Source organism: Tachypleus tridentatus, chromosome 10, assembly GCF_004210375.1.
Source record: "Tachypleus tridentatus isolate NWPU-2018 chromosome 10, ASM421037v1, whole genome shotgun sequence".
NCBI lineage: Eukaryota > Metazoa > Arthropoda > Merostomata > Xiphosura > Limulidae > Tachypleus > Tachypleus tridentatus.
Genome location: NC_134834.1, coordinates 67,465,437 through 67,480,627, shown reverse-complemented (window position 1 = coordinate 67,480,627; position 15,191 = coordinate 67,465,437). Strand labels below are relative to the sequence as shown.

At 33.3% G+C, this 15,191-nt stretch overlaps 1 protein-coding gene across 1 annotated transcript; it reads right to left on the bottom strand.

The window, feature by feature from the left end:
* Positions 1-8,677: 8,677 nt before the first annotated feature.
* On the bottom strand, positions 8,678-9,277 carry LOC143228374 (solute carrier family 35 member G1-like). The gene has a single exon (XM_076459640.1). The coding sequence runs from the start codon at positions 9,275-9,277 to the stop codon at positions 8,678-8,680; it is 600 nt and encodes a 199-aa protein (XP_076315755.1).
* Positions 9,278-15,191: the final 5,914 nt, after the last annotated feature.

Genomic DNA, 15,191 nt, shown 5'->3' with positions numbered 1-15,191 from the left:
CCTACCATCATGTCCTAAGTGGAACAAAAGTCACTATAAGTACAGCTGCCAGACTGACCACCAATTTTGATTTTATTTCTTTATGTCGCACTCTCAACTCTTTTTTTTGTGCCTTAGCATTTTTTCTCACCTGAGGTGTTTTTGATTAGTTTCATGAATACCAATTGCTGGAATTGAACAGTTGACATCGTATTAATATTTTTTCATAGTTACATTTGTACTCAGTTTAGTAGAACTGAAATAGCCTGCTGAATTTTAGTTAGTTTGTTTCAAGTTAAGCACAAAGTTAAACAATGGATCATCTGTGCTCTGAATAGGCGCCAACTTTTAGTGCTTTTTATTGTAGAGTGGACTTAAAACACTAGAAACTGGATTTTGATACCCGTGGTGGACAGAGCACAAATAGCCTTTTGTGTGGCTTTGTGCTTTACTACTAATAAATTGTAGAGTGGCCAAATTTATATATTAATAATTAGAACTCGAGTTGTACAGACCACAATATTAATTGAAATAAAATTCAAAGATAACAGTTAAAAATCAAGAACAGTAGATAATGAATTAAGGAACATGAAAACTCATGTTTTTAATTTGTGATTAAATACAAAAATATGTCCTTAACTCAAATTTCCTTCTGAAAAAATATCAAGACCTATATATTCGATATATTTCACAGTGATAAATAAACCTTTTTCACAAAATGCAATGATATCTACTATGAAATTAGTACAGATAACATATTAACATAGCTTACAAATATAATGGTTGAACAGCTTCTAACATACATTATCTTACCATAGGCCCTGGGACACGGTAATTATGAATAAAACATGCCTTTTTCCAAGATAATAATAGCGTGTTGGCCCATATTTGTCATTAAAGACTACTTCAGTGCGTCGTGGAAGACTGTGATATTATGCTCCAATCGTCTTTTAAGGGATTAGTAAGCTCCACTACTTAAAAGGATGATCTTGACCTTTCCCTAATTCTGTATTCCATTTCATATCAAATATTTTCTACCGGGTTGAAGTCGGGACTTTGTTCAGACCACTGCAATGTTTCGATGTTATTCTCTTCAAACATGTTTTGCAGTCCTTGCTTTGTGACATGAAAGTTACCACATTGGATGGCTTAATGGCCAGTACCATAAAACTACTACAATGTAGGACACAAAGAATAGTTCACAACATCGATGCAGGATACAACATTCATGAATCTGTGCACTAAAAGCTGTGAAGCTAGTCCATACCCCTGATCATCAAACTTATATCTCCAATCTTTTCTGTTTGAACAACACACTCAGGTCATAAGCATTCCTGGTGAATAAGTAGAAGAGTGTATATCATGATTCGTCGCTCAATGAGACCGTTATCCAACGATCCACTACCTAGGTTCAACGTGGTGTGCATTTTTGTGGAGTTAATGGCTTGTCGACTGTAGCTTTTCTGTATGTATGGATGCCATGCAACTCTCGACGTGTCGAAAAAACACTTATAGAATTGCCAATGATTGCTTGCATCTTCAAACACAGATTCTCAATGGTATTGTAATATGACATTAAAGTAGTCTTAGTATGCGTAATTGTTTTATTAGGCTGAGTTATAATGTAATTTGTAGTGAGATTGCAAGATAAATTAAATACATTAATTTATTTAATAAATACAGTATGAAAACCAGTTAACTGTCGAGCATAGTCCTAACTGTACTAACAATAGGCTACTTGAAGTTAGTTATAATATCGAGTGTTTATTTTAATTCTATAAATAATAAAAGAGTTAAGACTAGATCGGAGTTAAGCGTTTCCAGTTTATTATGTGCAATAAATGAGTGATATATATTTGAGAGCTCTGAACTACTATGTACCTTTAAGGAAACTAATAGTGAGGGTACTTAATTGATATGTAGAGTTTGCATACTGCAGGAAAATTTGGAAACTACCCTAAATAACATTGAAGAAACAGATAAAGAGAAATACAAACTGTAGGAAATGACAGCAGGACCTCAACAGGAAATTAAGCTTTTACATAAAAGAACGGCATCAGCTAAGATGATCAAAAATATTTGGGTAGTTACAGAGAGTAGTATTAGGGTTAAAGTATTGAGTTTATTTGCAAAAATCCCTGTTCTGGTAAGCAGCTGATTTCAGCCCTTGGTTTGTGTAGATGAAGATTTGTTTGCTTGTTTTGAATTTCACACAAAGCTACACGAGGACTATCTGAGCGAGCCGTTCTTAATTTAGCAGTGGAAAACTACAGAGAAGGCAGTTAGTCATCACCACACACCGTCAACCCTTAAGTTACTCTTTTACCAATGAAGGGAGCTGGCAAATAAAGAGTTTTATTGTGCACCTGGACACTAATGACATAGGGAAGTGTAAATCAGAGAAGCTAATTAATAAGTACAAATGATTGATAAATGCTTTTAAATATAAAGGCCACAAATTAATTGTGTAAAGGACACTGTCAAGAATTAATTATGGAAATGAGATTTTGAAAAGGTCACTTGGGCTAAATGCCAGGAATTATTATGTAAGGATAAGCAGATTAGTTGATTTGACTTGTGGGATCATTTCAGCTTGAGGAGTGATTTTTTTTTTAATTAATGGTTTACACGTAAGTAGGAAAGGTCTGGCATGCTAGCAAGGGGTATTAACTCAGCTGTAAGAAATGTTTTAAACTATATCTAGATAGTGGTGAGGGCAAAGATAAAGCAAATGAAACAAGAGTGAAATGTAGAGAAAGTTTAGCGAAAGAACTCAGTGTAAAATTAATTATAGGAATAGGCTTAATTTTTATTATTGTAATGCTAGAATTTTAAAAGTAAAATAGATTACTTTAGAGTAGTGGTAGGAACAGAAGATTTTGATATAATCGGAATAACTGAAATGTGACTAAATATAGAATATTTTGATGACAGGAATAATTTCTTTTATATATGTGGTTATAGGTTATTTAATAGGAACAGAGTAGTAAAAAAGAGGGTGGGAGTCTCAATGAATGTAAAGTGAGTTACCACCTCATAAAGTCGAGATTATTAAGGATAACAGCAACGAGATTGGATTTATCTGGGTTTATGTTCGTGGATATCAAAAGAAAAAGCTCTTAGTAAGAACCTATCAGAGATCACCAGATCAAACTGACTAAATTGGTGAGAAAATTCATAGTGAGAATAAGATTTCAGCTGTTAATAAAGTCATAATTATGGGTGCTTTTAGTTTCAAATACACTGACTAAGAAACATTATAATGAAACCATGGATGAGAAAGGTTTCTGGAAATTGTTCAAGATGGATTGATGTCTTCACCAATTGTTCAAGGTGCCTACTATAAATAATGTTACTTGGATTAGTTATTAACTTCTAATATACAAATGGTTAAGAGGGAGGAAACTGAGGAACACCTAGATACAAATGTTCATTGCTATATTAACTTTGATGCTTTGTTGCACATAGAAATAAGGAATAATGATATTTTAATTTCAAATTTTGAAGGGATGCAACAAGAATTATTTGTTGTAGATTGGGTAGCTAAGTTATTTGAAGACATTAAACAAATTTGGAAAAATTTTAAAAGAAGAAGTATGAGATATATCATGTGGGTCATTGTAATTTAAATTATAAGAATAATTATGATGGGATTAACCTTAACACTGTCATGCAAAAAAGGACTTTGGTATAATGGTTGATCAGGCTCTTAAATCAACAGTATGCTGTTGCTAGTGGTAAGACAAATAATATTTTAGGTTGTATCTACAGAAATGTTAAATACAAGACTAAGGAGGTTATAATTTCATTTGTACGTGTCACTGGTTAGGTCATATTCAGAATATTGTGCTTAGTGTTGCATCCCTTACTTCAAGAAAGATGTTAAATAATTGGAAATAATTCAGAGGAGGGTTACTGAAATGATAACTGGTATGGAGGGATTGTTATATGAGGAGAGTTTAAGATCCTTTAAATTATTTGCTCTTGAAAAAAGATGAGTTAGAAGAGATCTGATTGAAGTCTTTGTTCATCACATTTTTACATATTTAACAGTAAATTTACTAGAACTAGGAGACACTAATGTAGATTTAGGTAACGTAGAAACCATTTTCAGCTGAGACTTTGTTTCAAAGAGGGTTGTTGGCCTACGGAATGGGTTGCCTTCGGATATTGTGAAGGCAGTAAATTTAAGTGAATCTAAAAGAAAGATTGACAGGTATATGAATGATAAGGGCTGACTTTAATTTTTTAAATTTATTTATCTAATAGCTTTAGTATGGCTTAGTGAATGTGACACTCGAGATGGACCAATAGGTCCTTTGTCTTCCCTGAACCTTATTGTCTTATGTTATGAGATCAGGTAACCAGCCTTCCCAAGGTGCGTCGGCTCCTACTATTTCATGCTTATTTGATCGTTTATTGGTCTTATTTTCACTTGTGAACTTCCATTTCTTCACCATGTTGCCAATTATCGACCTGAAATTGTTTGATTGTTGCACATTAGCAAGTAGACATTTTTTTTTCCAAAATGACATCCAATCATTCTTCTCCTCCGACAGTATGTTAGCTCATTCCGTATACTCACCGTTCAAGTGACATTAGAGTGCACTGCTGATCACATATGTAGGCCAAATTACTTGCGTGTTTTAACGTAACACCCATTTTCCTGCGATCAAAGTCGTTGTCCCATGACTTTTGGTAGGATAATGTATTACATTTCTGTAAAATCACATAGTGCGAATCTCTTTCGAAAAACCCAAAGCTGTCTGATTATGAGGTTGTATACATATTTCACAAAAATTAAACCTCAAAGAACACAAAAAAATCACCTTCACACGTTTTCAAACACTGCAAATCAAATAAACACAACATTACCCTAGATAATACTAAATAAAGAAATAAACATAAACAAACGCAAAATTAAAGAATCCTTACTTTTTACAACAACTCAAGCCCATAATAAACCAATACAACGGAACACCTTTATACCTATATTAATAAATATAATTGCTCCTGGCATGGCCTAGCGCGTTAAGGCGTGCGCTTCGTAATCTGAGGGTTGCGGGTTCGCGCCCTCCCTGCCGTGGGGGGCGTTATAATGTGAAGGTCAATCCCACTATTCGTTGGTAAAAGAATAGCCCAAGAGTTGGCGGTGGGTGGTGATGACTAGCTGCCTTCTCTCTAGTCTTACACTGCTAAATTAGAGACTGCTAGCACAGATAGCCCTCGAGTTGTTTTGTGCGAAATTCCAAAACAAACAAACAAACAAAATAAATATAATCAAACATCTAAGCACGTCTTCTACATTCCTACACTTAGTTACACAACCCCCTTCAAACATGTGGTCAGCTATTAGTTAGTTACCTCTTTCTTTCTTTGTGAACCTGACGATGACCGAAGAAGGTCGAAACGTTGATCGCTCTTGTAAATATGATTTTCTCTCTCCATACCAGCCGTTTTTACATATATATTTTTCCCTAAACATTATTCTGAGACCCATCTGCTAATCTATTAAGCCAAGGTTATTTTCTTAAAAATATATTTTTATTATCAAATTAAATTTAGATTATCAAATAACCTAATTTTATTAAGTCAACGTCAGTATAGTTTTATATATATATATATATTCATTCTATGATTTGTTTAACTTTACGGGATATTATGAGTACATCAAATGACAAAAGTGAAAATGTTAATATATTCTCCTCTTTCACGTTTCTGAATAACAATAATATTATTAACGCATTTCTATGTGAAATTGGGTCAATGACTAAAATAATTGTTAAAAAATTGCGACCTCATGCATATGACAAGTGAAAATCTCCGAACGCGAAATTAAGTGGCAAAAGCCTTTTGCAACAGTATACAGCATTTTCAAGAAAGGTCTTTATGTGGAAAAGCAACGTAAACCATGTGTACACAATTTACTTCATATCGAAGCTCCTCAAATTTCGAGTACTTAGCGGATTATTAGATTATCCTAATCAGAAATAAGCACAGTTAACGACTAGATTATCAGATTATTAGTTGATGGAAAATTTAATGAAATTAAAAATGAGTTTATCATAACAATAATTTAATCAAAATCATTTTTATTAGATATATAATGTGCATGAGGTTAACTTCAATTTACGGTAATAAGCTGATGTTTGTAGTAAATAAAAATACACTAATAATCAAAAAGTTAGATTTAATTTTTCTTTGTACCTAGCTATACATAAATATATACAGAAAAAAACTTTTATGAACATATCTAGGCATACATTTGTTTTATAACAAGTTTAACCATCAATAACATATACAGTATTTATATATAATAGATGATGTTTATCTTTCATATTGATATACGTCCCCCGCTGGTACAGCGACAAATCTATAGATTTTAAATGCTAAAACCAGGAACTCGATTCACTTCGATGGACATAGCAGATAGCCTGATGTGGCTTTGCTATAAGAAAAAAGCACATATTGTATCGTATGGAGTTTTCACCTTCGATAAACAAGTTCTAACAGTTTCTAAAATATTTATTTGTATTTAATTTCAAAACTAAAAATCGTATACAAATCGCTTTCGGCTTTTCTATTTAGAAAAATGCAATCATATGCAACTAGAAACAAATTCAAATGATCTCAGACTACGTTCACGGACGTATCGCTCATAATGGAGGTAATTTTCATTCGAATATAGAAATAAATTTTATTTAAAATATAAGTTTTTAATAACTTAAAACAAAAATTAAATTTATCATAGTGAATTAATTTGATCAAAATATAACCAATTGATAATCCTCCAGTGGCATAACTGATATGCCTGAACCAAGGGTGTGTTGGATACGTTTGGTGGGCAAAGCACAGACAACCTATTGTGTAGCTTTCTTTTCAACTTCAAACAAAGAAATAAACAAACCAAACTAGAAACAAATAACTTTACATTATCGGATAGGACAGTTTGGTTTGTTTATAATTACGCACAAAGCTACTCAAGGGGCTATTTACGTTAGCCGTCCCTAATTTCGCAGTGTAAGACTAGAGGGAAGGCAGCTAGTCATCATCATCCACCGCCAACTCTTGGGCTATTCTTTTGCCAAAGAATATTGGGATTGACATTCACTTAATAACGCCCCCACGGCTGAAAGAGCGAGCATGTTTGGTGTGACTAGGATTCGAACTCACGGAGTGCTAGTCGAGCGCCTTTACCACCTGGCCATGCTGGGCCGAATAGGAACAGATATAAATCTTTCAGAGTATTCCATCTTTATGGTCTTCCCCGTTAGACCAGCACTATATTGACTGACTTACAATTTTTAACTCTAAAATTTAAGTACCTCTATCGAACAAATCGTAACTGTACAATAAAGTAAACATTTTTATGTTGTTCTTTTTCTTATCATAACTACCAGAAATATCAGCATGTTCTCATAATTAAACATGACAGAGATATACACGTGTTTTCTGTATTACACGGTAGTAATTAAACATATAGCTATCTGTGCATTATCAGATATTCTGATCTTCGTTTGTTCTACTACATCAACATATAGAAGTGATAAATACGTGATTATCTTAAAAAATGATATCCAAAGAAGTGATATACACGAAATTAAATGCTGTGCTTAAACTCATTTTTCTGTAGTTTTTTATTCTTTTTCAAGAAAACGTAAAATTAGCTCTTAGAATCCTAAAATATTATTAACTTCTACAGGAAACTTTTATGGTGACTTGAAAACGTTGCTCAGAACTATGTGTCATGCCAAATCAACGGGTTCTGATAATAAGCTATCCACAGAAAAATATTGTGTGATTATATCTAAATATTTTCACAACTAGATGTTATTTATAACTTATACTACATATGAATACCATACTCAGGCATAAGAGCAACAGTTATGGTCATATCAAAATTTATTAAAAAGCTGTAACAAATCTTTCCAATAAATATGTACCTTATTAAATTTGCTCATATGACATAATCACAAAGTCATAAAAGTGTAAATATTTTATCTTATATACCCAAATTAAAACGCATTTTCTCATTCAGACAATTGTACTATAATATTAAAATCTAAGTTGGTTTATGTTTTATAACATTGATGTATTTCTTTCTTAATATGCATGACTTTGACTTGAGTTTGATATACATACAAATAATCTTCAACAAAAGTCCTATTTGTGAAGATTCGTTACTTGAAGAAAATTTCTATTTATTTAGTTACTGCTTGAGAAACAAGAACTAACTCTGATAATAATCAATAAGATGTGCTTTCATCTTGCGCAGGTTTTTCGTCTAATTTCTTGGTTTTCTTTATGGAAAATTCCTGGATTGATGACAAAATTTTGTCTTTCATGTTGAACATAATTGCAGCGACCATTACTAAAACAGCCCCGAATAAAGATGTTGCACTCGGTATATCTCCAAGGAATGCAATTTCAAGTACAAAAGCGACCACAATTTCTAAGGTAAGAAAAATTGTAACGTGACTTGCGCCTATGAAATATGTTGCAAAGAAAATGCTAAGTTGATGACAAATAGAGAGACATAGAAAAGCTAAAATAATTAATGATTCAGTCCCACAGGGAATAAAGTAAAATTCGTTGAGGAACCAGGCACATATAAAACCACTGAAAGCTCCAGTAGGACCTCTCCATACCTGAACAGATGTCCATGGTACATCACGAACCATTTGGAGCATGGAAATACTTACTGCATCAAATACACCGCCAAGGATGGCAAAAACAATTCCAATAATTCTTTTCTTCCCGATGTAATTGCTAAAGTCAAAAACGCCGTTGACAAGGACGGGGATGCAACTAGGAATACACCAGTAAAATCTAGCACAATCAAACCCACTTCCCATAGTCCACAAGGTTCCTGATATATAAAGTATCCAAAAATCAAACTATAAACAAGAAGGGAGTAGCACAATACAGATGCTTCTCCAAGAGGAAGACAGGTGAAAGAGATGAATCGAGCAACATCACCAAAAGTCCCAAAGAGAGATCTAGAAACTATTACTGACATTTTCTTTTTTGAGAAGAGAATAGGTTCCCTTCTATAGATTAACAATGGCAGTGCTGTGACACTTGGTCCCAAGGCAGCTATTCCAGATATCATGGTTGGTGAAACTCCATCAGTAATGTTAAGAAGCAGATCATTTATAGCGGATATTACTGTCGTGAAAATTGCTAAACCTATTCCAATATATTTTTTGGACGTAGGGCTGATACGCGATAAACAGCATTCTCGACTTTCCACTTTTATTGGAACATTCTTAATTTCATCCTGAGACCTTTCACACATAGACACCGAGTCAACGAACCGTCCGTAGAAAATGAGTTACGAACACGTTTCATGAAATGGACGTCGTACGAGTAAAAACTCGGTCTTTATCAGATTTCCGTATAATGAAACAGAACGTTTACTACAGCGTGGCGTAGTGGTTCTGATCTTTCGTAGAAGAAAATTGTTTATATAAGTTTCAACAATTTATCTATCAGAACCCAATGTCACACATGTACCTTATTTAGGGCAGTGCTCAGATATTTAAACTAGACCCCTACAGGGGCAAAAGAGAGGTACGTTAATCACAAAGATATTATATACAAAAAAAAAATTCAACACATAAGCAGGCATCAACAGCATAGAAATAATCAATATTACACTCTCTAAAATGGCAAAGTCCGTATGCATAGAGTAATTAGATAGAGGTCTGCTCCTACTTGTCACCAGTGCATGTACTTGTACCTTTCAAATAATATGTTCGTTTTCTTACATTAGTTTAACTTTGTTCGCACGCGTGGTTACCCTTTTAATGGTTGACCAAACAAACTGAGATAAGAACATATACAATAGTTGGTTCATTTTAATTATATTTTTGATAAAAAAAACTCGAATATAATTTGAAATTTGTTTTTTAACGAAGAAAAACTGCAAGATCCCAGTTAATAAAAGTATATTATAAAGAAAGCAAGAACATGATTTTAAATTATATGAACATTTGTAGCACAAATCTACACAAAAGGCTATCTTGTGCTCTGCTCACCACGGGTTTATATAAACACAAACCAAATACGAATAAAATAACATTGTTTCTTACCCTGTAATAACTATTAACTCACAAAATTTTGCTTTTTTAAAGTTTTTCACGATAGTATCTCATATAATGGTTTGTTTTGAATTTTGCGCAAGGCTACACTAGAGCTATCTGCGCTAGCCGTCTTTAATTTAGCGGTGTAAAATTAGAGGATTGGCAGCTAGTCATCACCACCCACCACCAACTCTTGCGCTACTCTTTTACCAACGAATAGTAGGATTGACAGTTACTTTATATCGCCCCACGGCTGTAAGGACGAGAATGTTTGGTGTGATGGAGATTTAAACCCACGACCCTCAGATTACGAGCAGAGCATCCTAACCACTTAGCCATGCCGGGCCGACCTATATATATATATATACGAAATTAACGTAGCATATCTGTGTGTGTGTGTGTGTATACTGTTTCATGAAACTTCTGTGGATGCTTAACTGTCATTTATTAAATCATTTATTAATAATTTGACCTCAAAAGGACTCTTAACACAAATTAATCAGTTAATTCTTAAAAAACAGTGACTGGGTTTATTTAACGTTTTCTCCTGATAATTTTTTTTCTGTAGTTTAGTGTGTGTGTGTGTTTTCTTATATCAAAACCACTTTAGGTTATCTGCCGAGCCCACCGCGGGAAATTGAACCCTTGATTTTAGCGTTGTAAATCTAAGACATACCGCTGTAATAGCGGGAAGCTTGTTTTGCGTCACTTAAATGTTAAGCTCATATATTCTTCATTTCCTTCTATTTTGCTTTCACCATTGGTTCAGATCTGCATAAAAAAGAAGATCATTGTGTTTTCTTTCCTTTGTTTTGAATTACGTTGATGTACTTTTCCATTCGCTCAATTTCTTTTTAAAAAGTTTAAGTATTTATTTAGATGATATAGTTTCAATTTCTTCTTCTCCTTGAATATACACTAAACTATAGTTTAATTTTTTTAAATCCTTTCTCCATTATTAAAATTATATTACAGAATTGTGTGTGCAAAAATGAACTTGTAGTAGTTTATTAAGCTATGCAATGCATTTAATTATGGTTTTCAAGGTCTGTTATTAAAGGTTTTAATAGAAATGTATCCCACACACACACATACTCCAGGAGAGTCCAGAGATATCACATGCTATTAGTCAGTGAAATATAGCAAATGCATTCCATAACCCAACTATTAAATCAACAAGTTGAACAATAAATTCCTTGCAATTTCTTATCTCTTCTAGCGGGAATTGCACAAACATAGCACATTATATCCATTTTTATTTTATCCTTCGTCAATTTTAGTATTGTCTTATCGAGATAAAGTCATGTATGACATCAGCGGAGTTCTGTATTATTTCTGAATATTGATTGTAAGTATTTTCTGAATACCAATCCTCTCAATGTGAGTACAAAATGTCTACTTGTGTTTTAAGTTCTCTTTCAAACATCAGATGTATTCCCTGTAGCTTCATGTGGTGCGTTTTAGTAACTAAGGTGTAGCAGTGGAATATTTTATGGACACGTTTTCTGATATTCATCCACGTAAATGTTTGATTTATTTTAAAGTGTATAGTTGTATTTCTCCAAAAAATAGATGAAATGTTGTTGTTCTGGTCTTTGTGATTCCAAGGATTTGATTTATTTCTGCAAATAACGCTGATACAAAGTTTCGTCCCTAACCTAAGTAAAGTTCCATAGGCATTTTAAATCTTCAAACAAAATCATTAACGTGTTTCTTTGCTAAAGGTTCAGCTTACTGGCTATAAAAAACATTTGATTCTGGCTGTTTGGTTAAACAATTTAACACTACCATGATTTATTTATTCACACTGTTATTCTGTGACAGAGAACCAAGAACATAAACAGCAACTCTTTCAAGCACGTCTCCAATACAGTACTATTGTACTTGACCATGTTGGTTTTTTGTTTAGAATCTTTTATCCAATACACCATTGTTTTCGGGCTGTATGTAGTTATTGTCTATCATAAGGATATGTCTGCACCTTTTCTGTCTCCAAAGAACAACTGATTTCTAGATCGTCTTTTTTTGACTGAACATTTCCAGTTGAGTGTTGGACTACATTAATTGTTTCTCATTACTTTCAGACGTCTTATCTCATATTAAACATTCTATTTTAGACTGGTCATCTTTACTACCTCATACTTCTTTCTTTGCACTTCATCTACAAAATAATGCATGATAATTTATATGGTTTTACCCAGGATAATGTACAATGATAACTAATGCTCTTAATGTTTCTTAACGTCATCTTGTTACCTGGCCATCTCGATTTCGAAACTTCCGCAGCTACATCAATATTTTAAGACAAGCATGATGTGCAAATCTTTTGATGATACAGGTAATCACTTAGATCACATAAGAAAGAAACAACTTTTAGTAGCTCTTTCTAAATGGTACAATACCTCCTCTTTGCAGCACTGATTTCTATGTAATCATTTTTTTTTCCTTATTATAATTGTGATAACACTGCTACGCCCTAAAAAAGTCACTGGTATATTTATTTAATATGAATGGATCTTCTAGACTTTGGTATGCTAATACAGGAATAGTGGTTAGTTTTTCTTACGTTTTTTATAGCCTGTCTACAAACTGTGGTCCAACAAAATGTCTTTAGTTTTTCAATTAATTCGTGAAGAGGATATACTATGTCAGATAATAATTTTACAAAACGACAATATTAAGAGTGCAATTCATGAAATTCTCTTGCTTGATGAAACTTATTTAGTGTTGGCTAATTATTACACAGTATATAGACACTTCGACCCTGCTGACTATGTCTCAGAAACCTCACTTGTTGATGGAACAATCCACACCTTTTTGGATTCTACTTTAGGTTATTTTTTCTAAGCCAATCGAGAACTATCCTTAGCCCATCATAAGCATTTCCATTAATGATTATATCATCCAAACACACAAGTAAGATGTTCCAGGACAGTTCAAAGACAACACACTCTGTTAGTTTGTGAAATGTAGCACGTGCATTCCGTAATCTAATGGGTAACTCAAATTGTAACAACGCATTTTCTGCAATGAAGACAATTTCCCCGTACTAGCTTTGTTAAAGTATAACTGGAAATGTCCACTTTTAAAATTAAATGGTGAAAACCATTTCATCTATATAAGCCATCGAAAATAAAGTCATTCCTTGGCAGAAGATGAGCACCTTTTCCTGTGGCATCATTCACCTCCTGGTAATAAATACAGAATCTTGTAGAGCCATTCTTTTGCTTCACTAATGCTATAATTGTGACCAAGTTTTAGAACTCGGTACACCCTTTGTTTTTCCATGGCTTTTACTGCTTTGAATATGTCGGCTTATTTCACAAGTGAGAGTCGTCTGGTTAAATGACATATTGGGACTGCATTTCCTCTGTCAATTCTGTAAGAAATATAATTTATTTGGCCTAAGTCCTGAGGTCCACTGGAGAAGATATCTTGAAACTCCACCAGCAATACATCTGATCTATAGCATTAAGCTACGAAGGCCTACGAAGTTCTAGTGGAGCACAAGAATTTCCTAGTCATAGACTATGAAGCTATTTGAAGCTAGCCAAATCTTACATCAATGTCCCTCCATGAAATCAGTTTTCAGTATGTATTCTGCCTTGATGTCAACCCCCTCCCGCACTCACACACACGACCATATCACGAGTCCAGTAAAAAACAAGAAAAACAACAACTATGTGAACAACTACATCGATTATTCACGACAATAACAAAGATTATTGTTTATTTTGTTTATTATGGGTGATTTTTCTTTTTGAATAAAAATAAACTTTAAACTGTTAAATATAAAGGACCTGTCAATACTAGAAACGACACGCATAGTCACTGTGTTGCAAATGTCAAAAATGGACTTATCTGAAGTAAAGATAAAAATGTTATTAGGAACATATTCATCTAGTTGTTAAATTTCATTTGCAAACCAAACAATAGCATAGATATTTTTATAAAAAATTTATTTATTGAAAAATCTCATGTGTGTAATATGATACAGAGTATTATAAATACTTTTACAAATATACTAGTTACGCACTACATGGATCATAAACAATGAGTAATTGTAACTAAATGGTCATTTTATCGCTAATACAACACATTATTACACAAAATGCAAATAAATATATTGTACAATGCGCTAATATTTTGTACTTGTTTCACATAGAACAGTATACCTTTCTGTTATGCTACCGTAAGTTTGTCAACGTATATTTTGAAGTATTGTCCCAATCGTTGTTTCGTTTCATTTTTACCTTCTCAGTCTCCATATAACATCCTTAGTAGTACTTATATTTGGACTTTTTGCAGACCAAGCTATTATCGTAAGTCTTTGATTAGTTTCTTTTTCTTTCAGGTATTGTTTCACCACAACTATATGCTTGGGACCATGAAGATGTCCAGCAGGTGTTTTTCCTGAAAGGACATGATGGATAAGAATCTGTTTGCATCTGTCAACAGTCAGCATGCCATCATGTTGTTATAGATCTCCAACGGTGCTGGTTGAGATTAAAATCACATTTGTTTTAGTTCCTATAACACTTCACTGTTTCAGATTGATTGCGAAACCATTCTCAACAGAATAAACCATTCTTAGTAATATTGCCAAACCTTTGACTTTGGATTCAAATTTAAAGCGCATCCTACTCCAAATTTGCTCAATTGAAGGCCTTATAATGATACAAAATGTAAAACCTAGCCCAGATAATAAGTAGAATGATAATTTTTTTTCCGTATTGAGTATTAAGCAAGATTCGTTATTGTAAGCGTTAAGGAATGAAGCACAAAGCATAATTGTGAATATATTAAAATACTTAAAGCATTAGTTTAAAACGCCTAAGTTAGTGTAATAGTAAGGCTTTTCAGACGTAGCAGGAGTTTGAATGCAGTTTGATTGCAGTTAATCTTTCTTCACATTCCCTAAGCAATCTTGTTATTTCCAAAACATTTTTAGATGTGGATGTTTGTAAGTAGTATAACTGATAATTAATGATGAACTCAAATGCTAAGGTAACACCCTCTTGTAGTAAATCTGCGGTAACGACTGCAACTATCATAGAGTGAACTTTTTTCTGGTTTTATTGCATAACAGTGTTGAATAACAAGGACTATGCAAACGGCAAAGAAAAT